Genomic DNA, 27750 nt, shown 5'->3' with positions numbered 1-27750 from the left:
TTTAATAGGCAAATAAGACATACTTTATTTTTGAAGATAAAGCCATATGGTTTTATTACATTAAGGGACAAATCTGTGTTTGAGCAGTGCAAAACTTTTTTCCAATCCTGTTTTCTCTTTGCACTATAACTTAAGGAGCCCTTGGCAAAACACTTGGCTGAGATGCGTGGAGAGGTACTAAAAAAGTAATAAAGAGAAAGATTGAATGCATGGATTTAGGTGGGTGAATGGATACCACCACAGTTCAGTAATAATGTGGTAATTATGGGGTGGTAACAAGAAGATAATATTGTGGAAATAGGAAGGTATTACCACCTAATTACCAAAGTAATATCCAAGTGACTGTCTTTTATGAACAGTTTGTTTAACTGGATAATTACAGGTCAAAGGCTTGGAGTGGTAATGTGGTAACAAGCATGCCCATGAGGCAAAACCAATTAGTAATTGTATAATAATATCGGTACTAATATGATAACCTGCTGGAAGTAAAATGGCAATATTTTGCATTAGAATGTTACTGATTTGTGGTAGTGACCACAACAGAGTCATTTTCACCCTTTGGCATTTTAACAATCATATAACTGTTCAAATAACACCCATCATCTCATATTTCAAGACTTACCCTAAAATACAGTAGAACCCCGACTTACGAATACCCAGTTTCACGAAAAATTCAAGTTAGGAAGGCACTGAACAGCAATATTTTGCCCGTGTTACGGCAAAATGCCCGAGTAATGAAATCCGCTGGCTCTGATTGGCTGAGCCTACAATGCCCACAATGCCTTCCGAATCATGTGACAACCCCTTGGTTGTTGTTCTAGATAGCAATTAGCCTATAACCTGTCGTTCAGCATCGCCTCAGTCAAAACGCGCGATGGGTGCTTCGTCTTACGAAAATTTTCGTTTTACGAAGACTCTCGGGAACAAATTAATTTCGTAAGTCGGGGTTCCACTGTAGGCATATTCATCATGCTGTGAATTATGGGGTACGTGGGATAAAAAGAGGACATTATTTCTCAGTGAGTGCTCAGTTTTTAATAAGTTCTTTATTTTTGTCTTACTCAATTTATTAGTGAATTCAGAAATATATTTTAACTTTACAATGTGAAATACAATCATTTTAATCACTTGTAAGTAACAAAACCTCCTAAAACATCATCTTAGACAGTTATTTTGTCAAATCTGACTTACAGTCAGGAAAATTTGATGAGACTCCTTGACTCATAGGCACATATTTGTTTTACATTATTACTCACAGCTTCTGGAACAATGCAATATTACTCAGTTATAATCACTGTTGAAATAAGATCAAAGAACAAAGGATACTACTCACCCCATCTTCAGTCTAGCCTTGAGACTATTCAGTTAAATAATCAGACATTATGCCCCGAGACTCAGGTTTAATGAAGTCCATCATCATAATGTCAGAGACAGATTGTCTCCTGACTCTACCCAGATTTGAGATATTAAAGGTCCTTGGAAGTAGTTCCCAGGACCTCAAGTAATGAAAAAACATCTTCTGCTATCTGACACACATAGTCTGAAATTCAGTATTAATAACAGCATGCATTTTTAAGATTTACTTTTTTGGTCTTTGTGCTTTTGATACTGAGAGCCAGGAAGAGAAAAGAAGAGAAGAATCAAACTTGGGCTGTAGTGTAACCACTTGTGTTCATGCACTATGAACACAAGATGCATTGGAAAATACTTTCTACACACTGATCAACATTTGCAGCTTGGAAAGAATAGATAATAATAATTTATTGTAAAAAATCGATCTTTCTATGCTCGTCATTTTATAGTTTAAACACTGAAAAACCCTTGGAATAGAGATGTTCCAAAAGTGTTGAAATCTCTTGAATCACTGTTTAAACACTTTTTAAAGCAGCCGAAGGTTTTATCAGCTATAATTAACATCTCATGTTAGCTTTTTTCTTTTTAAATGTCTATACATTGGTGGTGCTCTAAGAGCTTCACCACAAAATGAATGTAGCTCCTCTAGGCTCAGGGTTATGCAGGCAATATGCTTTTTAGACTGAGAGCTCACAGTCAACATTTTCATTTGAATATGGGTTTTGATCTAGTAACAAAAAATGACGCCAGCCCTCAAAGTACACTAAATAGCTCTATATGCACCCATAACATCCCCTGAACAGCTAATGACAAATCATTGCTTAACATATACATACATGAGACATTACTGATGTCCGTCTTCTTTAACCTATAAGAGCTCAGACCCATTTTTACTGTCAGGAAAACTATGGGTGAGTCAGTTTTGAAACTTTAACAGAAACGTTCCTCAGTGTGTAAAGGGGCAGTGACACCTGCGTTACTGTTGGAGCCTGTGGATTATTTTTGCTGGTGACAGTACAGGGTTTTGTTTCCTCCCCAGGATTTCGCCTCTCTGTTTCTTCGGGTCGCCTCGTCTGGTTCGTTTCCTTCTGGAGGTTTTGGCAAACAGTACCAAATCGAGTGCGCTACCAGTGTATGTTTCTTCACCTGCACGTCCTGGCTCCACGTTCCCATTCACATTCTGTTGTAAATACACTGTCCATGAAAATTCGCCCTTCACTGTAAATAAATTTGCTTCATTGCAGCTCTGTGCCTCCGTGTGTTCTGCTGTCTGAGTCCATCTGCATTTCCCATAACACATCGAAGTCAAACATCTAAAATCTTTGACCGTTCTGCTTTAGAAAGATTTTTCTAAAAAAACCCAACAAAAAACCAAAATCACACTGCAGGTATATTTAGATGTAAAAAAATATTGAACAATGCACCTCCAAAATTGTTTTGTTTTGTTTTTGCTCAAAACAGCTTTTGTGGTAAAAGTGATTTACAAAAATTGCCAATGCAAACTTATACCATTCAGCCACAACAGTGTGTAATTTTGTGCTCCCCTCTTGCTAAAACAGCTCTGAGCAGTCGATGAATGAACGCCACGAGACCTCCTGGGTTGTCAGGCATGAAGACATTAACAGTTGTTTTGGTTTTTTGTTTTACTTTAAACTGGCACATCCCAAATCACAAATCAAGGGAATTTAATGACCACATCAAAACCATCAAATTTTTCTTATATTAGTCAACTTTCCCGAACATTGCAGTTGATATTGCAGCATAGTTTGCTGAAAGAGCCCATTGTCATTTCAGAATACCCTGCCATGAAACATACATGGTGAGCAACAATATTTATGTGATACCTCTTAATGTGTCACATGAACTCCAAAACCAACCCATATGAAAAAGATTTATATTAATCTTATAAAGTTTGTATCTGTCTTGTGTGAAACTTGTATGAAAAGCATAAAAGAGTGAAAACACATATAAGATCCCTTGAAAAATTATATGAATGAAACTTGTATGGTTTGGATAGTCTGTGTTCTCTCTGTCCAGTAGAAGAATAAAAGAATCAGGGTTCAATATTTACTAAAACAATATATGAAAGTAATGAGAAAGTGACCACTTTCATGAGTAAATCATATAAGTTTTATAGGATTCATTATATGATGTAGACCACATCTTATGCAAGTCTTTTATAAGTTTTTTCCATTTCTTTTCCATATGGGAAAGCTTTCCCAGCAGAACATTTCCCATAGTATTACACTACCTTGGTCTGCCTAACTACTTCCAGTAGTGCATCCTGCTGCCATCTCTTCCTCTTGTAAATAATGCACATACACTCAGCTGTCAACATAATAGAAAAGAAAATGTGTTCTTCAGCCTTCAACCCTCCTTCAAGGAATCATCGTGCATCAGTGAGTCTTGGGTGCTCATGACCCTGTTGCTGGTTTACTTGTTTTCCTTCTTTAGCTCGCTTTTGGGAAAAATTCACAACAATCACTATTTTGGAAATGCTAGTAGTCCAGTTGTCCAACCATCAGAAGCTGACCAAGAAAAATGGGCACACTTACCATTTTCTCTTGTTTGTAAGTTATTTCCAGGTTGGACTTAAAAAAATGTTGATTTTTGCTGCCCAATAATTCCTACACACTGACAGATTGGTAATAATATAATCAATGTTTTTCACCTCACCTGCCATTGCTGTCCTTGTTGTAGCCAACAGGTGTATGCTGTATGCAGTAGCAAAAGTGGCTCCACATCATATACAGTTTAAACATTTACTGACAACACAGCTTTGATGCATTCAGAAACTCTACTGTAATCTTTGCATTTCAAGAAGGGAGAGATTTTTAATTTCTTAGCAAAAAACCCCCCAAAAACCAAGATGCTGACAAATACATGGAAAACATGATATGATAAAGCAAATTCTTTCCATTTAACTTATATGAGTTGCTTGCAATGGAGTGCTTTGGAGACACTTTGGAGCACATTGTCAGATGTGATACTGATTATTGAACTGCAAAACTCTGCAGAATGACTCTTGAGAAAATAAATATATCAGCTACTGTGAAGATTATGAGCTAAGCTGATTTGTGCCCAAACTTTGCAGACAGCATGCTTATGAACAATAAACTAAACTCGTAGTTATCTGAATCTTCTACTAACATTTTAGGATGTTACCTCTTTCCTCTGAATACACATTTAAAACTCTAACAAAACACAGCATGAATATAAAATTCGAGGTATACAAGTGCTAAATATTTAACATTGCTAGATGCTGCATTTCATCAAACTCCTTTACATTAGACTGCACATTCACAGCCATTACTGTACAGTGATTTCCAACTTGCAGTTACAGTATTTCTTTCCAAAGTCTATCTCCCTGAAAAAAATCCAAACACCCCCGGCATACTAGCAATGTTAAATGTACAATTAACTTTTTATTAAGACATTTAATTGTGAATGCTACTCCTTCTCTTTACCCAATTTAACATCTTGACTTATTGCACTCGTTTGATTTTTTTCTTGTAACTGTTATGGCCGCTACTATTGCTGGTTTGAAGACTTAACTCTATAGTTTTCTATAGAATTTGCCACTCTATGGTGGTAAAGTTATCACCACTTCCATTTAAGTTTGCACCTCTGTCGTTTCTCAGGTACTTTTATTGCATTACACTTTCTTGTGTTTCTGTGTAATTTTACAACTTTCTTTTATTTGTGCAAGTGCTGCAAAAGCATTCCCCTTGCACAGATTATTAAAGTTTTCTCATTCTGAAGGACTTCAAAAAGCTTGCAGTCATAAGTGGCTGGTGTTCTTCAATTTCACTTCACTTTGTAACTGCTGTCAGTAACAATCAGTACAGACCAATCATAGCCCTTCCCCAGCACTCCTGAACACGCTATTGTTATGACATTTTAAGAGAATGAGATATTGCACAAAATTATCCTTATAATTCCTCTTTTATTACAGTCTGACTCCAGAGCTCTGATAAGAGCATCCTTTAAATGTGCTTTCTAAGAAAGGATCATGAGTGTTTCTTTTCTCAGTAAAATATACAAACTCCCAGCTTCTGTAGATTTACTGTCATCTCTGATAGTTGCTCACATTTTTCAGAGACAGCCCTTTCTTACTGATCTATCATCTGTACTAGGCAGGCCAGAGTTAATGCTGGAGTCACGTTGAATCCACCTGGACTGGCAGACCGCCGCTTTCCAAGTCTCAGTAAAACCACCTCTTTCTTTTTCACTGATCTCCTGGATGGGGACCTTAGGGTTTTATGATTATATAACCAATTGTCAGCATTCACGGTGAGCCACTAGTGAGACTACAACAGGTTTATTGTCTGAAGAAGGGGCTTTTGTGATATCGATAGTAGGTTCACATGAGAGCCCCAGTCGGGGGACTGTAGCAGCTGGTTGACCCAATGAGGCTACCATAAATAGGAATTCGTTAGTACGGCGGGGACCAGTTCCTGCTATTCCCCTCATGGCCTTGGTGGGGACCTTGGAGGAACTCTTTAAGCTGGAGCCTCTTCGAGGAGCTTCACACTGCAGCAGGGCTTGGAAGCACCTGTAAAACTGAGGCAAGCATACAGCACAAACATATGGTCAAGCTTCTTTTAAACTACACAGTTATATGCAAGAGACCACAGAGGACAAAACTTTATGAACTAAACACTTAGTTCTAATGTTTCTAGGCTGCATTTTATACCTTTTTCTAATATTGCTTTAAGGACAATACCAGCTTGATGCATTTTTAGCAAAGTTGCTGCTTCTTCAAAAGGGAAGTTTATAGTGACTCATAATCTTTATTTTCTTAGTCTCACTCTTCTCTCTCTTAATTATGAGTGTGAGCCATCACTGTATTTTCAACTGATGTAGGTTATTTGTGCAAAGGATCATCGGCGTAACTTTGTGTTGAACATTGGGGGTATCAGGGTCCTGGGTCTCCTGACCCAGCGTTTTAGTTCTTTGTGATTTTTGTATTATTGTACTTGGTGTGAGTTTCTATGGTTTCTAGTTTCGATCCCTTGTCTTCATGTTTCTCTGTCCCCTCTGTTCTGTGTAAGTCTGTGTCTGCATGTTTGGGTTCCCCTCTGTGTCTCTCGGTTCTTAGAGTCCTCTGCCTTATGGTTTATATCTCTGTGTTTCTTAGTTGCTGTCTCCACTGTGTCAAGTTCGCGTCTCTGTGTGATCCTTCCTGTTTTACTTTGTAGGTCCGTGTCTTATGTGAATGTGTCCTGCTTTGCTTGTCTCGTCAGTTCTAATTTCCCCCAGCTGTGCTCTCCTTCTGTGTCTCATTCTCCTCGTTACTTCCCAGTGTATTTAGTCCCTGTGTTTCTCTGAGTCAGTGTTGCGTCGTACCCTCAACAAGCTGTGTGTGTTTTGCCTCCGTGTTACCAGTGTTTTGTTTCCAGTTCTAGTTTCAGTTCAGTATTTCTGCTTCAGTGTTTTAGTCCACCAGCGTTTTTGTTTGTCTTTTGGTGAGTTTAGTTAGTAAGAGGTTTTACAGCAATAAAGCTGCACTTTAAGTTGAACTTCTGTGTCTGAGTCCTGCATTTTGGATCCACCACTCCTGCTTGCCCACCTGCCACACAGCCAACCATGACAGGGGGGGTGTCAAGATCTCTGTCTAAATAAGTAAATAAATCTGGGTAAATTCCCAGATGATGAAACATGCAACTATTTTACTGGTAATAACCAGTGATGGGAATAATGGTAATTAGTAATCTAGCTAATTACTATTTCTATCGTTACAACGTCGTTACAGTTACTAACAAGAAAATGTGGTCGCGTTACTATTTTTCAGCAAACAGACGGTTGAAGCTGTCTTCAGCTTACCGCACCTTCAGTTGCATGGAAGTAGCTGTCTATGTAAGTAATCTGGGCGCTACAGCTATAAGCAGCTGCGCGCGGTCTTGCAGACAGCAATCACTTTCTGCCTGACGATCACTTTTTGGCACAACACCTGGAGCTAAGGGGGCAAAACAAACGCATGACTGCTGCTGTTTGACTGAGAAAGAATAAAGTAGTCGTGGTAAGGCAATCACATGACCACGTCGAGATGACAAAGAAACAAGGTGATATATACCAGTTTTTAAATTGTGCTGATAGGGCACGTAAAGCCAGAGTCATGATAAACAATATATACGCGGCGTTTTTTTCCTGAATAGTTTCATCACGTTTGCTGTCTAAGGACAGCGCTAGCAAGCACTCTCTGCTTATGAGCAAGAAATGAAAAAACAAAAAACACCGCTTTCGTGTTGGTGGAAAAATTATACACCTCCTGCTGTCGGGGGGTGGGGGGGGGCGGGATTACGCCCTTGCAAAGGATGGCAAGTGGAGGGTGTATCCAGGTTCTACTGTGTTACCTCTGCTGTGCTGTGAAAAATTACTTTATTGCCAATCAGATGCTCTCCAGATGGCTTTGCATGATGGATTACAGTCTGGTGGTATTTTAATTCTGTCAAATTTGACAAGATCCCCAACAAAGCCTCCACCGTGTTTTACAGATGGCTGTAGACTGTCACTGCTGGATCTCTCTCCTGACCTCTACTTATGGCTGTTTATTTACATTAACAATTTCAAATTTGGATTCATCACTCCATAAGTCCTGTTGCCACTGATTCTCACACAAGTTATTGTGTCATTTGGCATACCTCATCCTTACTTAGGAATGGCTTGACAGCTACCCTTCCACCTTCTTTTTTTAGGGCTACCATTTCTTCTTTCACCCCACTTGTTCAACTCCTCTAATATATAACACTATATTAGATTTATTGTATTCTGGCTTTGAGAATTACCTTGTTAGTGCAAAAATACTATTTTATTCCTGTGAAACTCTATCATCTTTAGCATTTTTCATAGATTAAAACTTAGTAAATTACTTCTCTAGAAAGCCAGGAGAACTATTACTTGAGCTTCTGGCTTCCAGTCTGGTTGATTGGAAGCAAATTATGAAGAAATAAAAGGGGTGTGTTGTATTTTAAAAGAAATGTTTAAATTTAAATGTGAGTTCAGTGCTTACTGTTCACACACACAAAAAAGGGGTGAGAAAATGGGCTTATTTTGTATATGTATTCTCATACGTGGTTATTCCAAATGTTCCCAATTAGGTTCTCAATGTGTTTTGTGCAGTGCCACAAATCATTTAGCACTTTTAACAACATGAAAGTTGTGCCAGTTAAAACAGAAAGTGCACTCAATGCTGAAGCCAAATCTGCTAAATGCCAAATCCAAAAAGTTTAATCATTTCATTAAAAGTTTGTACAGCAGGGGAAGCAAAAGGTGCTAAAAGACAAAACAAGAAGAAAAAGAAAACCTTCAGCACAAGGCTTCATTCAAGTGGCCTTTCAAAACCATGGATTTCTTCCTGAAGCCAATGCCCTCTTTTTCAGATTCTCTCACACACACACACACACACACACACACACACACACACACACACACACACACACACACACACACACACACACACACACACACACACACACACACACACACACACAAATAATCACATTGTTAAGTTTATTCTGCTTTTACCACTTACATTTGTGTTTGTGGTCTAGCCTCCGTTCACCAGCCTTTGGGGTTTACCTTAAAAACTGTGGCATTGTCTTGCATTTCTGGAAGCGTTGGCTGTTTGATGTAATGAGGAAAATGTGAATGTGTAGCAAATAGAATGAATTTGATTTTTTTGTTTTTGTTTTAGGGAAAATAAAATTATATCATGCTGCTCTGAATAACTGACTTTTTGCATTAACCTTATTCGATGTAGGAATAATGTCCCATTGGTTTTGGAGCAGCACTGGCATCCACAATCATTATCTCCATTGTTCTTAATGCTGCAGAGTCAGCTTTGGATAAACATAACAACCCTCTGGAGACGAGAAATTGAGGACCTGTGGTGTCGCTCGGTCTCTGTATAACAAAATAGGCTGTAAGGGAAGAGGACGCTGACTCTGTAACTCTGAACATGAATGGTGTTAAATTAATGAAGCAGAAAACAAAGCTAGGGTTCATGCTGCGTTCACTGGGCTATTGGTAAGCTACTGCACTTTAGTTCCAGAAAAAGGCTGACTCTAGGCTGAGACCTGCCCTGCAGATCTACAAACAGAGGTGATCCCCTACTGTGTGCTGCTACAGAAAAACAAGGACTTCAGGCATAGCAGAACACACCCGAGCCCTCCTTGTACCAGGAAAATTACAGTCCCACTGCTGGAGAAATGATGGCTGGTCTTTAGCATTAGGAAGGGGTACAATTATGTACTCATCATGTAGGTGCAAGGCTAGTAAAGAAACAAAACAATCATTGGGGAAATGCTGCAAAAACTCCCAACAAACTCTGACATGGTGACGACAGGGTTGTGTCCACCTGGTGGACCCTAATAACATACATTTATCACTTTTTTGGGCCTGCTTTAATCAGAAGTTTCTTCTATTTTGTGACAGAGATGTGTTTGATGTGAGCTGTGACAAAATGAAAATGTCTCTGAAGTGGTGGGAGGCAAAGATCTCAGCACCTTTGCCTCTTAATTTTGCAGCTCCTGCAGTACTCTGTTATTACCAGCTCCATTACTGCAACTTCACCGGAAAGGCAGTTTAGATGTTCAGCATCTTGTTTGTGAAGGCTATAAGCATCGTTGTTCTTATTCCACAAACCTAATATCCTAAATCCATATTTGATGATGTATATCATATATTCGCTGCCATACACTGCCCTAGAGTAGAAGACAGTAGGAGACAGTGGATTTATATCTTTAGTTTGAGAGGTAATGGAGTGTTACCTTTCTATATGAGTGTGAGAGATCCAGACTTGCACTATTGAAAACTGGAATTAACATGCTCATCAGATGTTTTATATGGTGGACGTTTTAGACATGTACTTCTATTCTTTCTTCTGCATAATGCCAGGAGGAGCCAGTCAGAAGACTTAAAGGCTTAATTTAGAGAGGGGAAGACCTTAAAGAAGAACTAAAACAGCTTGATTCAGACTGTGGATGAATTGTAGGACTGCACCAAGGCCTAATATGAGATAAATAAGGTTTATTTTGAACTCTAAATCACTTATATAGTAAAGTCACTTTAAAGGTTGTAACATGGGATGTAAAAACTTATAAGTTATTGAAAAATGTGATAATCCTAAGATTCCACAGATACATAAAACATTGAAACAGTGAAATATTTTTGCGGAGTGTTGTTCAGTCTAATTAATTAACAGATAGTCCTTGATTAGGACATTTGAAAGAACCTCTCAGTTCTTCATTCATTTCCCAGTAACTACTCAGAGTGGGAAATAATAACAAAAGTACTGTTTAACATAATCATGGATTTTGCACTGTTAGGTTCTGCACTATAGTGTCACTGCTCTTCACAGGTAAATGGGATGATTGCAGGGCTTCACCTGAGCTCACGCTTCGGAATTATCACCAGTACATTCCAGTGCTTCTCAGCATATTAGCTTAATGGGCAATGAAAGACACGCACTGTGCAAAAAGCTGGATGCATGATTGAAGTTGCAGAAGAGCTTTACAATATAAAAGCAATCATAACTGCATTTCTCTGTAATCAAAATAAAGACATAAAGCTTTTATTAAATCAGCTGGTCTCTAAACATCACTTGGTGGATCCAATCAAATAAGCAGGAAATAAATCAGCTATAACTTAAATGGATAAAAGCATTTTAATCTTATAGTTGATCATGGCCTCTTCATCAACAGTAACATCATGCAGTAAATTGTATTATCTGCAAGATGAATACAAAAATGAATAAAGATAAAGTTAGGTTAAGTACCTTTGGACCGAATTCTGTAAAACTAGCTTTAAACTAACAAACAGCAAACTGCCTTAAAGTAAACAGAACTCTTTTAACTGATAACATTATCTTTCTGAACCATTACTGGTCTACACTTCCACAAATACTGTATTCTCACAAGCACCAAGAGTCAGAATACATCACAGTTTGTGAAAAGAAAGGACAGGCTGTCTCCAAGGTACAGAGGGAAAGCATTGAAATGTATACACCTTCTGTCAGGATATAATAAATAGTCAGTGGACCTCTGGATACATTTTTAAATCCAAGAAACAGAACTGGAAGTCTCGAGATTGAGATTTCATGCAGATTTAGCTGTTTTATATCAATCTCTTAACAAAAAAAGAAAGAAAGAAAAATAAAGTGTTATCCAGCATAAACCTGGGTATTTCTTGCACATAGATGGATAGAAAGATTCTGAATAATTAAAGGCCTCAGCAGCAAGTTAAAAATGTAACAATGGATTCAAGGTATACAGGTTTATTTTCAATTCTATGTATTTCTATCCATGTCTGTAACATATTCTCAACACAACGGCTGGCATTAAACTCCAATTTAGTCCTCCTCCTGAGTTCGTGTTAATGTGGACTCTGAAGATGCCACTCTTGAGTAAACGTAGTATACTTAGTATACTTTCTGAGTTTCATGTATACTTATAGTCTACTACATTTTCTCATGGGTGCAAAATACAGTGAAACTTTTTCGCAGCATGTGCTTAGATTTAAGGCATCACAGCAGTGAAATCGCACATGTGGCATTTGGAAAGAGACAAAAAGGTCGAGTGTACACAGATAATTAGTTCAAAAGTCATTTATTGATTGAATTAGATTCACGACAGTAGCATGTTATGTGACCCAGACATGTGTTTGTGTAATTGAAAGCATGTGTACAGAATATCACAGATTGTATCTTGACCATTTTTTAACCACTGATCATTAGAGACCAAAAAATGGCTTCTGTTAAGTGTTATTTGTGGAGCCAAAACGCAATGGCTTATTCCACTAAACCTCTATTGCTGCTTAAAATGAAGAAAAAATAAACCACAATGGGAATTCTGGAATTCTGCACTTCTCCAGTACAATTAGCGCAGGTACCACAGTCTGTTTATTTATTTGTTTTGAAATTGATTTTAAATATTCTGCCCTTTGGTTGTTGGTACTTTCAAATAAGGGTGGATAATATATCAATATCATGTGACTCTCTTGTGAGACAGTCATTCTTATATGGATGCTCTAAAAAGATTCCCCTCACTAATCTGATTACTTTATGTCTCCTTATATATTTGCTTTTTCAAATGAGAGGACAGTGAATCAATGTTTACAACTATTTTACAGAAAAGAAGAAGAAATTCAGACACAGGGGAAACGGTGAAAGAATGAGCGAAAGCTTACTCAAGGGCGGCTAAGATGAACTGCCACAATAGTGTAACTCAATCATACACAGACACAACTGCCAATCAAAGCTTGGACACACCTTCTCATTTAATCGTTTTCCTTTACTTTCATGACTATTTTTACATTGTAGATTCTCACTGAGGGCATCAAAATTATGAATGAACACATATGTCGTAAACAAAAAAGTGTGAAATAAATCCAAATATGTTTTATATTTTAGATTCTTCAAAATGGCCACCCTTTGTTTTGATTACTGCGTTGCACACTCTTGGCATTCTCTCGATGACCTTCATGAGGTTGTCACTTGAGACGGTTTTCCAACAGTCTTGAAGGAGTTCCCAGAGATGCTGAGCACTTGTTGGCCCTTTTGCCAGCTCATCCCAAACCATCTTGATTGGGTTTAGGTCAGGTGACTGTGAGCCAGTTTCGTCGTAGTGCTTGATGGGTTTTGCAACTGCACATTACTATTGACTGACTGACCTTCAGTTCTTAAAGTAATGATGTACTGTCGTTTCTCTGGACTTAGCTGGTCGGTTCTTGCCATAATATGAATTCTAACAGTTGTCAAATAGTGCTGTCAGCTGTGTACCAAACTGACTTCTGCACAACACAACTGATGGTCTCAACCCCATTAAGAAGGCAAGAAATTCCACAAATGAACCCTGATAAGGCACATCTGTGAAGTGAAAACCATCTCAGGTGACCACGTCATGAAGCCCATTGATAGAAGGCCAAGGGTTTGTCAACAAAGCAAAGGGTGGCTACTTTGAGGAATCTAAAATATAAGACATATTTAGAGTTTTTTATCATTTTTTTCTTTGCTACATAATTCCACATATCTTGCTTCATCTATTTGATGCCTTCAGTTTGTATCTACAATGTAGAAAGTAGTAAAAATAAAGAAAAACCATTAAATGTGCAGTGGTGTGTCCAAACTAGACTGTATATATGTAGGTGTGTGTGTGGTATATATAAAACCACTCATATAAAATTAAAAAGTAGCTATTTTGTGTGGATAATAGAATAATATTAATATAAGAGAATAGAAACTTTATTTCAAATTAAATTCTAATTCTGAATGAATGGACACAACTTGAACATCTGTTTTGCAGAATACAAGCAGAGGAAAACAAAGTAAATGTAAAAGAAATATCTGTTTCCTGTTGCTTACATTGTAGATGTAGATGAGTGACTGTCTCCACTCACAGTCACGGGTTAAAGTGAGATTCAGCAGGTGTTGGAACCCCGAGACTGGTTGTAGTGGGGCAGCGTTGGGAGAAGAGTCACTCTGAAATATGTCACAATAATTTCTATTGCTCTAGTTTTAGTTAAATGGTGGCCATGTTAACGTGCATGATAACTGTTAAAAACCTCAATGTTGAAACTGGAGCTGACCTCTCTTCAGTGATGTTAACATTCACTCATGTCGATGTATTCAGCTGCTGAGTGCCGGCCTGTCAACAGAGGTGCTGTGTAAAGTTATGCTGCAGTCACACTAGAGAAAAGAGTTGGGGAAGACTGCTGTGCTACCGAAAGTCGGCACTTACATGCCACCAGTTTGCAATAACATCACAATTAACTGTGATTAATCTCAAATCTGCAAATCCGTACCTTAGAGCTGGACTCGCCACCTGTGTGCAGAATTCACACATCAAGCATGATACCCTCAGCCATAGACTGGTCCACAGCTGAATGATTTAATAGCAAATAGAAAGTAGTTAATTTCATTAATAACCTGCATTCTTTTAAGAGCATTGCAAATTTGCAGCTCAAAAATGAGAATGCCAGTAACGCACTAACAAAATAACACAGTGAAAGTGCAGGTTTAATGCTGTGTTTCTCTCTGACAAGAGCATGGCAGTTTAGATAAAGATTCTGAAGGATGCTGAAGAAGAATCAATATGTTTATGATACAAGGGTGAACTTTTCTCTTAAGATTTACTGAGGAGTGTGTGTGGTTCTTACAACTGAGCAAAGAATGAAGGAGTGGATTTATCCAGAGTTGCTGTATTAAAAACTATTATTTCATGCAACCCTGAAAGCTTCATTTTGTAGCAGCTGACATGTGTGATGTGCAGAAGAAAACAAAACATTATATACTGTCAGACATTTGCAGCTCAGGTTTGTGTGGTTCAGTATTTGATGGAGCAGATCGTTTGCACCAATCAGCACAGACTGACTCTGATTAGAACATGTTGACAGTCTGTCTGTATTTATAAACTAGATGGTGAATGTACTCCGTCTGTAAACCTTCACCAATCTGACTGAGATTGAGATTGGACAGAGACAAGTTGCTTTCCACCAATCGCATTGTGACAAAAGTGGTCACGCGGGCTGAGGGTGCTGCATGCTCGTTGGTTGCCGTGACTACTTGCAATCTACCCCAGACAGCAAAAAACTGAATGACTCACCAACTAATGGCTTTTCTTCACCAGATGGAAATTGCCATCCTATTTATACTCTAGTGTGACTGAAGCCTACGTTGGATGAGGCACTGTTATATTAATAGGCTACCACTACATGTGAATATCTAGTCTGACAGTATTTTTTAATATTGTTACTTTGTGGAACTATCATGATAGCATTATACTGTGTGTTACTCAATGATTTTCACCACTATTTCCAACCAAATGTCTACTTTAGTTTGGAGAAACATCTCTAACTGCAGCACGTAGACGGCTGTTTTACTTAAAATCACAGTTTTGACATTTTGTGGGTTTCTTTTGGTTTGGAGACCAGATTCTATTCCTAAATTTGGTTTATAGTGTTTTGTGTTTCCATGTGTTTGTGATTTTTATTGTTATATTTTATTAATATTCTGACCCCTGTTACTAGTTTCCTATTTTATTATTTTTAGGACTCGTGAGAGACGTCTGTCTTGCCCTAGCAGCACCTGTCCCTGTCCTCCCACATCACTAATGTAGCCTTCAAATAGTTCCAGCAAGCGCTTAGTGGGCAGTTGGAATGTGTGTTCTTCTATATCTCTATGGCACATCTAGTACATTTTGCTAACTTTGACAACTATTGTGAGGCTCCACCATTCCTGTAAAAAATGGTCTAATGAAGTGAATGGAGATGACGCGACTCTTTCATTTAATAGTTCTGGTATCCCTTATATCCCTGCGAGCCTTACTATAATTGCATTCTTTGATGTGTTATGATTTACCTCTAGTGAAAGGTTGTTTTAAGTTACGAGTCTGCACTGGGGCCCTTATGGTGGCCCCTAGAGACAAAGCACGTACAAACTCCAAAATATGTACAAACTCCAAAACATAACGGAAGTGCTCCAGGGCCCTGTGCTTCGTACGTCGCTTACTACATCCAAGATCAAATGAAACATCCAAGATCAAATCATCGCGCTAACCGTGAGCTCGCTAATCCGGTTCCCCGAACACACCTGCTGTTGACGATTAGTACAGCTGGATGAAGTAATGTGCGATCACTGGGTGCCGTAAAAGGGGATACGCATCGATAGCAGAAACAGTGATCGGCAACCCGCTGATTGGTTGGCGAAAATGGCGAAGGAGCGCGCTCGGTATTTTTCGGCAGCAGAGCAAGAACTCTTGAGTGAGGGATTTCAGGAGTTTCAGAGTTTAATTAAAACGCAAGGGAACACTGCAAAGGCTGCAAAAGCAAGGAGAGAGGGCTGGCAGAAAGTTGCTGACAAATTAAACTCGTAAGTAATCCAATAATAACAATAATAATGGAGTGGATTGATATAGCGCTTTTCAAGGCACCCAAAGCGCTTTACAATGCCACTATTCATTCACTCTCACATTCACACACTGGTGGAGGCAAGCTACGGTTGTAGCCACAGCTGCCCTGAGGCAGACTGACAGAAGCCAGGCTGCCATATTGCGCCATCGGCCCCTCTGGCCAACACCAGTAGGCGGTAGGGTAGATTTATCATATCACACCATATTATCCAATATTATATTACATTATATTATATTATAATATGTTATATTATATCCCCTTTCACATTAGAGCCACAACAGGACCCACTAGAACATGGGAACAAGTAAAAGTGAAATATAAGAATATTCTACAGAATGGTAATATTTATCACTTATATTGCTTGTCGTCTCTTGGAAAGAGACCCTGGAATACTCTGTTTGTTTGTTCATAACAGCAACCAAGAAAAGGGCAGAGCAAAAAAAAAGACAGGTGGTGGTCCTGCACCCCCTCGTCAACAAGTTGGTTAAGTGAATAATACCCTCACGGGAAAATCGATATCTCTCTATGAGCACACTGTCGCGCTGAGCTAAAGGATCCTGTCTGTCCCGCAATATACGCTGAATTCTGAGGACTCTCCTTATCAATCTTGCACCTTCCGCAATGGGTTGCTCGCGTAAACGGACAGGATATGACTGCGACAGACTTCCCAAATCCACCTTCGCTTTTATAGCCGTGGTCTCTCATCTTGATTACACGAAGTAATTTACAATTACTACTCTGAAATATGAATTACATCTGTAATAATCACATACATGTAATAGAATGTTAATAGTACATTTCCCTTTTTTAGGGAATGACCTGTGTGTATCTGTGTGAAATCAATAAAAGGATCAAGTGCTGCATTATCTTTAGTTACATTGATGTTATTTATTTATGGTGAAACAGTGGTGGAATATCGCTGTTGCTTTCGTATGAATGACGCGGACATACCTGCGTGGCCACGATCTAATCCTGTTTACATAAAGTAAACCTGCTCCCCAGCAGGTTTACGCTTACGGCTCTGTTGCTATGACAGCAAGTCCCGGATGGGCTTCGGGGAACCGACTGATCCAGGATCACGCGAAATCGTCAACAATCTAATCCAGCTAACTCACTTAGCGAGGTACGAAGCACAGGCCCCAGGATGCTAGGGGCAGTGTTGGGCTTCTCTCTAAGCCAACCACACTGACTGTTAGCTAACGTAGGATTTGACTCCACCATAAACTAAGCATTCATAGCAATTTTAAAAAAATCAAACAAACAACAGTTTGCACATTACCTTTCTTATAAAGCGTGGTTGTTCTATCCTTGCAGGTGTTTTCCGCCGGTATCCAACTCCATGTTTGCAACAAACTTGCCGTTTATTTTGCAAATTGAGCTCAACACTGCCCCTAGCGTCCTGGAGCACTTCCGTTCTGTTTTGGAGTTTGTACATCTCTAGCGGGCACCGTAGGCCCTCGCTCTTCCTTAAATACAACATTAAATAAGTAGTTTGTGTACTCCACCTGCTTCAGTTTAATCAACAATCTCCTGATTTAAAGCCCCTTACAGGTTGGCAAAGTTGCGAAGTGTTGTCTTTTAAGACTTTTTATTCTTCGACTTAAAAACATATCTCAAACTTTTTTACCACACTGTGACCTCATCTCATGAGAGCCTGTAATCATTTGACTCGTCATTGAACTTCTCACGCACACTATGTCTCAAAACCTTGCTGGGCATGAACAGATGCTGAGGAGAAGAAGAGCAAAATGCCCCAGGACATAACCAAAAAGATCTTTCACGCACTGCGTCTATAAGCAACATGTTTGTCCCTATTGTCAGTATTTCAGTAACCTTTAGGTCATCGGAGAGTGAAAGCTAGCAAGGAGATGTAAAGAAACAAGATGATCAGCACCTCTCTGTAATGTTGATGCACACTCCCCACTTCCCTCAGCTGTCCAAACACCACACTGATGAGGGCTAGAAGGACGGGAGAGAGAAAGATGGAGACAACAAACAAATGCTAAAGTATGAAGTAAATTAGGGCACAGAGGCATCAAGGTTGAGGTCAGGAGAAAGGTGAAGATAATGACAGATAACTAGATAAAGCATGACAGGGAGATTGAAGGAACAAGATGCACTGACAGAATATTTCAGAGAGAAAGGGCTGCAGAGAATTTATGAAGAGTCATCTCAGACTGGTTAGAGCAGGTGTGGATGATGATGAACCCTGTGAACTGAGCGGATATTATATGGAAAGAGGAGCTCAACTTTCTCTTAAAAACATCAGACTTTGTCTTGGGTTTAATGTTATTCAGTTTTGCTGTGACTGTACATGAGAGTAGTTTTTTCCTAAAGGACAGATCTTTATTGTCTGTGTTTGTAAAGGTCCAGCACATTCCAAAAATATGTGGCATTTGTATTGAATGACATTCTTATTGGAGGATTAGATGGAAAATGGATAGACCCAAATAGATAGATTTTAACTGAATTCTCTGTATGACATACATCAAAACATTTGCAGTGCTCTCTCCACAGTTTCAGAAGAGTTAAACTGCAGTCAGTCATTCTTCTACATTACAGAAGACAGTCTTGTAGTTTAAGGGACTTGTATGAGGTGAGTGAATGTCAGGAAGCTTCTTCGATAGCCATCAGCAGATACCTTCTGCTTCATTTGACATTTGCTTGACTTAATCCAGGAAACTCCCCAGTGCTATGAATTACAATGCAAACCATAGATTGTATTAAAAAATCAGAGGGTTGGAGCTGGAAAAACAATGATTCATTCACATAAGAACTTGTGAATAGAATGATATTTGGGAAAACATTTTTGGCACATCACCAATTCAGCAGAGGCTGATCTTGGTTTATATTGTAAATCAGTCATATCCTCACTCTGAGGTGAAAAGGTAGGAACATTTTAGATTTCCTGCAAATTCAATTTTTTGTGATGTAGAGCGTCACTGAATGAATTCTTCCCAGGAGATCAGCAAAATATTCATAACCAGGAAACAAACCTCTACAGTTGTTTTGAATTTTGAGCCTAGTTGGTCCTTGTTGTCTTTCTTGATTGTTTTAAAATTAACATCAAGAAGTGTGACTTGGTACTTATGGGGCTGGACTGAGGCAATAACACCATTACACATATAATTTACCCTAACATACATGCATGTTCTCCCTGTGTTTGTGTGGGTTCTCTCTGGGTACTCTGGCTTCCTCCCACAGTCCAAAGACATGCTGTTAGTGGGGTTAGGTTAATTGGAAACTCTAAATTTCCCATAGTGAGTGATTGTGAGTGCGAATGGTTGTTTGTGTCTATGATTAGCCCTGCGACAGACTGCCGACCTGGCCAGGGTGTACCCTGCCTCTCGCCCTCAGACAGCTGGGATAGGCTCCAGCGCCCCCCGTGACCCTGAAAAGGATAAGCGGAAGCGAATGGGTGGATGGATGCATGCAATCCCTGTCTACAATGACAAGGTTAGGTCTTTACACAACTTATTGTTGGATTAAGAGATGAGGTAAGGACTTCAAAGACTGCAATGATCTATTAGTTGTTTCAGTCACCATCTTTTCAGTTTTTCATGTTTAACATTGAAAATGTATGTATTTTCTCTTTGCATTAAAGCGCTGTAACATGTACAAGATGCTACACAAGTGACAGTTCCTGTATATCTTTATTTTGTTTTAGTATATTTTTCCAAGTACACAGTCTGGTGTCATTAGTTCACTTTTTAAAAATGCCTAGTTTTTATTTTTATGTCAGTCAAATAAAATCATACTCAGGTTTTAGTTTTGAAAACGTGACAATTGTGACAATATACAGATATTTTTGGATTGGTCTATATATAAAGCAGTGTATTCACGAGTATTCACAAGTTTATTTTCAAGTAGTGATTAAAAAATAAACAGATGATTAAACTTACCCATAATCCCTGTTTTTTAAACCACCCCGGGGGTCTCGGCTGTGAGCAGAGCTGATCGTTGACGGGACAAACCAGCTGATCCTTGTATCTGTACAGCATTTTTAGTCTTCAACTCGCCTCAACTCACAGTTTCCATAGTAATGGGCTGGGAGGAATTGAAGACTGAAAATGACATACAGGACATTTGGTTTCATTCTCTCCCACTGGCTCCCTCCCAGGGGAAGTTGAAGTTGATGACGTGTCGGCTAAAATGTCCCTGTAAGGTCAGTTAGCTGTGGCGGTGGCCTCAGCATCTGATGTAACATGTAAGGAGAAGCATGCAGTATCTCCAGATGACAGCAGCATATTGAGTTTGTATGCTTTTTCAGTAGATTTCCAACTCCACAGTAAAATAAGTCTTGGCAGTAACACAGTAATTTTCCAGTAAGGAAAGTTTAAGCCTGAGAAAAAGTATTGCACTTTGAAAGGCTCTCCAATATACTGCACTGCATATAATTCTTTGTATAGTACATCTCAGGATCTACTGCACATAGATATCCTGAGAGGGCTAAAGCCTTACATAGCATAATGCTTTTCATTGAGCTTTACTTAATAGACCAGAATGAGATGATAAAGATTAGAAAGAAAAATAAGTTTTATCAGTCTGCTTCAGTGAGACAGTCTCGCTTATCTTCTCCTATTTATGCTCACGATGATGAACTATGTTTCAGAAACGAACAAAACATCTTAAATCTTGAGTTTAAATGTATTGTTTGCACAGAGAGCTTGAGTTGAGAGAGAACCCTGATAAGGAAGGTGGAGAATAAAGTAAACTTGAAATTTAGAGTTAACTTTGGGAGCACAGTAAAAATATAACTAATGTGAGGTGAATAAAAATACGAGGCATTCTGGCGTATCTATTCGTGTGGATGTTACTTTGACATGACCGCTCACCTAACGGGGGAAATTAGGGAGAGACCACAAATGCAAAAATGCACCAGTGATTGTGGAAAGTATTGTTCCATAGCTGGTAGTTTGTTGAAGTTTGCCTCTGTACACCACCACAGTGGATTGTCAAACAATCCAAATGTTCTTTGGTAAGAAGACTGCCAGGTTTAACTCTAAAACTACAAAAATGTTAGTCTTTTAAAAATATAGCTAGTAATTAATTATTTGATTTAAAACCCCCTGTACTGGTATGCAGAGGCAAAACTACAAAAAGTTTTCATAAATAGTCCAACTATTTATGGAACTAACCCTGCCATTAATGTACACATTAAAACAGCTCTGTCAGAATCAGCTAATTTCAGTATTGACTCATGTAATCTACCAAGAGCAACACAAATCAATCTGTCAGTGTCCAATTTATTAAAATGAGGTAAAACTAAATTGTTATTTAGATTAACCAACACTATGAACAAGTGAGCCATCGCGATGCTTTGGAATGTCTCTATAGCTCTATGCCTCAACCATTTATACAACCAATGAATTAAACATTTAGAACTTGAGTGTGATTTTAGCACAAACAATAGAACACACCAGCAAACAAGGCCAAGCCAAGCACCCAGAAATGATCAGCTGACAAAAACATCCCCACCAGTCACATTCGTCGGGGTAAACTGTGTCAGTATTGGTTCCTACTGGTCAAAAAGTTTCACTTAAGGAAGAAGAATCTAAGATCCAGTTCAACTATTGCACTGGGCTCTGAGCTCGGTCATGCCCGGGATGACACTGCTCGATAAAAAAGTAGTACTGCATCACTCAACAATAACATAAGCGTGTACTGTTGGTCTGTGGGTTTAATTAAATAACACAAAACAACAACAGCTGCATGACAAATGTGAAACTACTTTAAGGTTTACTTTGATTATTTATTTGGATGTAAACTTCTTTGTGTGCCATAGTATTTAATCATTGAATATGTACAGCTAGTTTATAATCAGAAGAGATTCTCTGAATGTTGGGCCACTGACACACGGAAAACAAACATTTCTGATCTTTGGTTCTCTTCTCAGTCCTCAGTGTCTTCTGTCTTTCATCCTTTCCCCCTATGTCTTTGGCCCTCCAGTCAAAAAGTACGAGCAGAGCCCACGCTGACGCCGGCAAAGTTTCTGTATTCCTGTCAGTTCCTGACAGATGAATAGTTATGAGTTTTGCTCTCCTGCTTCCACTTAAATTTGGCAAATGTACTGTATGTGACCACAACTGTAACGGTCCTGAATGCTTCTCAACAGTTTTTATACTCTCAGTAATCGGATCCTAAATAAAACAAAATAAAATAAAAACAAACACATTTAGGTTAGAATATATTTCCCAATTTTCTTTTGTTCTTTGGAGTGATGCCATTAGAACTAAGTGATTTTCTATAATTTCACACACCACTGATCGCTGACAGTTTATTTATTGTTTTGGTCAAAACAAAATTTTTCATATTGCATCAAAAAGTTGACAAAATCACACCAGAACAATCACACTGAAGCAGACCAGCTCAGGTACTGACTGTTTAAAAATGTTATTTTGTTGGGTAGTCTCCATGCATTATGTACTTCTTGCTTTGCAAAAAGTAAGCCGGGATAGAAGAGGTTACAGCCGATTGGAACTTTAGCGCAGCACAAATAAAAAACACAGTAAAAGGAAATGAGCTATGAGGGTCATATGACACACTGTAGGCTCCTGAGGTGAGCTTTATTAATTCTTCTCACGGGCAACTTAACAGTAATTAAAGTATAAAAGCAAATAAGACCAAGACAGCAAGCTCCAAATAATTGCTCCCAGTTAACACCCAAAGGGTCTCATCATATTGCCTCACGTGAGCGTGGGCCAAGATTAAATGAGATCTTTTACAATTTTAATGACGAACACCTGATAAAACGGGTACTTGCACGACACTGCAAATACCCCCCTCTGACGTGACAAACAGACATGTAAGCACTCGGTTTTCATTAGCTCATCACAATGTCTATTATTTATTTAGACGTTATTTATTTAGACGAACAAGCCGAGTTGGCAGAGTTCGTCAAATATGTTAGAAAAAAAGGTAGATTCAAAGACCTTCTTATTCACCATGCACACACAAGTACATAATTTAGTTTATTCAGTGTCAAGAAGCCACTGACTCACCTGACAGGAATAGAAAACAAGGAGTAATTTCTATTATTTTAATCCACCTTGAAATAATCATTCGCCTCAGTGGGCAGGAAGACCTCCGGCTGCCACTTTTTGACAGCGAAATAGAAAAAGGTACTGACCCCAGCCTCAGCCCTCCCTCCTCTTACCTGTTTATTCATGAAGACGTAGATGACTGGGTTGATGACCGTGCTCGTTTTGGCAAGGACTGAGGGGATGATGCTCGCCTCCGGTGTGACCAGGCCCGGTGGGCCGAAGGTGGCCAGTAGGGCCATGATGCCATAAGGCAGCCAGCATATTAGGTAGCACATCACCATAATCACCACCATGAATAGCACGCGCTGCTCACGTTTCCTGCTCATCGACGCATTGATCCCGCTTACCTGGAGACAATGGGAGAAAAGACGTGGAAAAGAAAGACCTTAATAAGCCGGCGATTTCCTGTGATGAGACATTGTGGTCGGACATTTTCCCTCCTTTTGCTGTTGGAAGAGGAGGATTCTGGGGGATAAAATGCTCACTGTATAGTCAATACATCTACTTCTGGGTTTCATTTTTGTAACATAAGCCTACATTCCCATCTGTAATAACATTACACTCAGCAAGTTAAAGCAATTGATTGACATTTTGGGAAAATTAACTTACCAGTGTCTTTACGTAGAGTTAAATTAGAAGGTCAGTACTATTCTTAGGCCTCTTTGTTAATATAATTATAGCCAGCAGTCCCTGAGATAAGTTTAACTGAACTTATGTAGCAGAGAGTCCCTTTGCTGGGAGCTGCACAGTTGTCTGCTTAATAATAAACCAAGTGCATCATTCTTATAAGTGAGCATAAGAAGTTCTGGGAGGCATATTCTGTTTTTTCTTTGGACTGCCTTGGTTTGTATCCTGGGGATAGTCTGAGTTTCTGCAAAAGGTCAATCAGCACATGTCCCAAAAATGTCAAATTGTAATATGTAAACACTACTAAAACTGACAGATAACTTTGAGTTAATTAGTAATTTCTGTGCAAAGATAAATGAAAGTGTTGACTACATTTACGACTACATCTTTATGACCTGATGAAAGTCTTTGATAGAAATCTTGCATATTTCTCAGATTTCAGAAAGTTCATTGGTGAGACATTAACTGAAAATTATAAAAATAAATAAATGAAATACAAAGAAGAATCAAGTTTGAATAAACTGAAGTTTTTTGTTTGTTAAAATATCAAAGTATCGGGTTGAATCTAGCAAGTATAATGCATCCTCCCGCACGGACATGCACGCACTTGACAAGCATCTTCGCGCTCCCCAAACCCAAACTGTCGAGATTTGTTTTGCTACCCGATGGCCACATGTCTGCTGCTGTCACTCAGTTTCATGGCGGCGGAGACGCACTCTGGCAGGGAGCCTCTTTTAAGAAAGACTCCAGCAGTGTTGGGATTTTTTTTTTGTTTTTTTGTTTTTACACACATACACACACTAGTGAAAAGAAAAAGATGATGTAAACATTCAAAACTTCCTGACCCCAGTGATCAGTCATCGTCGCCATTGTGACATCTGATCACTCTAATATCCTTTAACCCTCACTCCAGATTTGCAGCTATATTATTTTACTATGAATTTCATTGCTGCTGATTCTCAGTGTTTTATTCTTGGTGTACGGCCTGAACATGTTTATGTATGCTGTGAGGGTTTAAACAATATGGCGAAGCATGATTAGCATTATTCAGGCAGGCTGTCAACTCACAGTCTCGTGGACTCCCTGGGCCGCCGCTCATATGCCATTTGTATTCATATATACACATCAGTATAGAAGTACAGTATGCTTTCACCAGACAGGTGTGCTTATACATCTAATCAAGCCAAGCCAGTGACTGACAGTCTCGTTACCTTTACCCCCACGAGACGGCTGCAAATGTGCAAAGGGGAACTGTGTTCACACAAGCCTGTTTGGACCGTCTTCATCGAAAACACAATTTCCCTGAAAGAAAGGCTTTGTAATTCGTGAAACAATGGGTCGATAGTTTTAAGAAGGGAAAACAAGCTGGAAAACAAACGAGCTGGCCCCAGGGAGGGGTCACTTGCCCCTCCCTTCCTTCCCTCCCCATCTCCAGCTGCCTCCCTCTTCCCGCTCCACCACAACCACCCACACATGCAGGACCTTGGAGTAGGGGTATGTCACCAGGGTGCAGAGGAGGCCACCCCCCCCCCCCCCCTTCTGGCTGCCTCTGCCTCAATTTTATCCCACAACTTAGACATTCCCATTACTCACACTCTCATTACACATACATATAGGATCTTGGGGGTGGGCACGATACACGGAATCCAAAGTACCATCAGGGTGTACACCCCACCCCTGGCGTCGTTGCCCACCTCTCAATGTTAAATACACGTAGACATTGAGGGCCAGCAGGAGGGACCATGCGCTTACCTGCTGCTCTCTGGCAGGTAGCTCCATGCCCTCCTGGGTTTTAAATGCACCTTAGAACACACATGCATCAACACTACAATGAGCGGGTGGAGGGAGGTTTGGAGTCTTCTCCCACCCCCATTCTCTGCGACCTGCTGGAGCGGGGGGGCTAGGAGGAGGAGTTGGCCGTCCGACTGCGGTCTGGAGTGTGGGGCCTCCCTGCTGCTGCGGAGTCGGGGCGGTCTGCCTCCCCCCACCGCAGGGAAAAGGGTAACACCACCTGGGTCTGGGGGCAGTTCCCCCCCTCCAGGGGCAAGGGTACCTAGACCCGGGGCTTAGAGTACGCTTGGGGAGTGTGATCGTGTGTACAGCGTCTCTTTATGTCTGTCTCCACGTTGGTTGAGTGTGGAGTAAGTGTATATGAGAGCATGAGGGTGGGAATGGATGTTTGTATATGTGTGTGCCTGTATGTCTGTGTCTATATGTCAGGTTGGGTGTCAGGCGCCACCTCTCTGAGGACATCTTAGGCCCTCCAAGGTATGGAGGCCTATCTCCCCCTACCACCACTTCCCCTGCCAGTGGCGGACTCCCTCAGACATCGGTGCGTTGGTGGTTCTTTGTGTCCGGGGATGGGCGTCCAGGTACACACCGGCTCACTCCTTGGCGGCCGCTTATCGGGGCCTGGAGCCTGGGGCTTGCTCCGGCCACTTCGGAGGTGGGGTGCCCCCGGCCTCTCGGCCTGGGGCTCGGTCACTCAGGCACGGCTGGCTGCCGGCGGAGCTCACGGGCGCGTCACTGCAACTCCCCCTGGTTTCTGCTCCGCGGCTGCTGAGTGAGCCCTCATCTGGGACTCTCCTCAGCTCTTTCTGGGACAGTAGCGCGGCTGCCCCTCTGTTCGTCTTCCTTGGTCTCTTGTGTTCTGGGGGCCTCTGGATGTCTGGAGTTTTGATCTCCTCCATACCTGCTTCATGCCCTGGAGGACGGGGCTGTGGCCCCCCCACACCCTCTAGCAGATCATTACATGAAGGAACCTTTTAAAAAACAAAAAACAAGCGCGTCCATGCTCACAGGTGTACACATGGGTGATCACACCCACAAACTGCACCCTTTTTTTGGCTCCTACCTCAAAGCACACTGTTCTGTTGATCTTATGTGCTGCACAATAATGTTTAACATTTAGTATTTACTGTCATATTCCCATATATCATTGTGATGTTGTTTATTCTATTACTCTTGTTCTCTTCTGCTTGTTTTCTTTTTTCTTTCTCAGCAGGTGACCCAGGTGATTGATATATGCTTTTTTTTTTCTTTTTTTCTTCTTTTTTTTTCTTTTTCTGCTCATTCTGTTGGTTTTTGGTTTTTGCCCTTCTCCCCCGTCCCTCTTCTCAGCTGTTTCTCTTTCCCTCTTTCTTTCTCCCCTTCTTTCCCCCAGTCAAGTCTGTCCCATATTCAGTAAGTGAAAATAAAATAAACAATAAAAGGTGAATCAAATGGACCATTATGGCAAGGCTGGGATGGTCAATTTGGTAAAGTAAATCCGTTGGGCATCTTTCTTTGCCTTTAGACAACAATTCTGATGGCAAAAGAGCCAAACGGGACAGGCCAAAAAGAAAAAAAAGAAAGAAAAGAAGGGAAAACAAGTTTTGCATTTTTATTGCAGCAGACAGACGTCAATGCTGCTGTTCAATATGGCACCAGTCGCTAGCCGATTTGAACAGTTGTGGTCTGCAAGATGATGGAAAACACTGTGTGGCTGATTTTCTTTTAAACAAACAGGACGCTATATATTAAAAATAGAGTTGAACATTAGCTTTTAATTTGGGGTATTTCTAATTATTTTGTTACTTACAAAACTGCCAAACTGCCACACCTGTACTTTTAATTACTTTTATCAGTGCTTAGTATAGTATTTTCAAAGCCTGATCAAGTGAAAACTAACAAAGACATGGCATATAGAGAAAAAGAGCATTAGTACTTTGTGCTATTAGATTTTCAATATTGTATCTTCAATGCAATTTTGATTAGCGTCTAAATCAAACTTTTGAGTGTTTTCTTTTCTTCTCGCTGTGAAGTGGTTTCACATCAGATT

General features: G+C 39.9%; 1 protein-coding gene across 3 annotated transcripts in view; it reads right to left on the bottom strand.

Annotated features, from left to right (window-relative positions):
* Window positions 1–1058: 1058 nt before the first annotated feature.
* The window catches only part of LOC101468154 (vertebrate ancient opsin), a 92540-nt gene continuing 65848 nt past the window's right edge, over window positions 1059–27750 (bottom strand). Inside the window, exons 3-8 of one of the 3 annotated variants that reach the window (XR_013094034.1) lie at window positions 23417–23650; window positions 18155–18219; window positions 14155–14231; window positions 13915–13997; window positions 13715–13831; window positions 5784–5916 (exon numbers count right to left, since the gene is read on the bottom strand). Coding sequence is in view for 1 of the 3 variants with exons in the window: in XM_004567193.4 (XP_004567250.1) it covers window positions 5635–5916; window positions 23417–23650 (516 nt within the window). In the remaining 2 variants the exon portion in view is untranslated. Of the gene's footprint in view, window positions 5917–13714; window positions 13832–13914; window positions 13998–14154; window positions 14232–18154; window positions 18220–23416; window positions 23651–27750 lie in introns of all 3 variants that reach the window. The other 2 variants (XR_013094033.1, XM_004567193.4) reach the window with 2 other exon arrangements.

This window comes from Maylandia zebra, linkage group LG18 (genome assembly GCF_041146795.1).
Source record: "Maylandia zebra isolate NMK-2024a linkage group LG18, Mzebra_GT3a, whole genome shotgun sequence".
In the NCBI taxonomy this organism is placed as follows: Eukaryota; Metazoa; Chordata; class Actinopteri; order Cichliformes; family Cichlidae; genus Maylandia; species Maylandia zebra.
The sequence above is the reverse complement of the archived record's forward strand: the minus strand, read 5'-3'. Positions and strand labels throughout refer to the sequence as shown.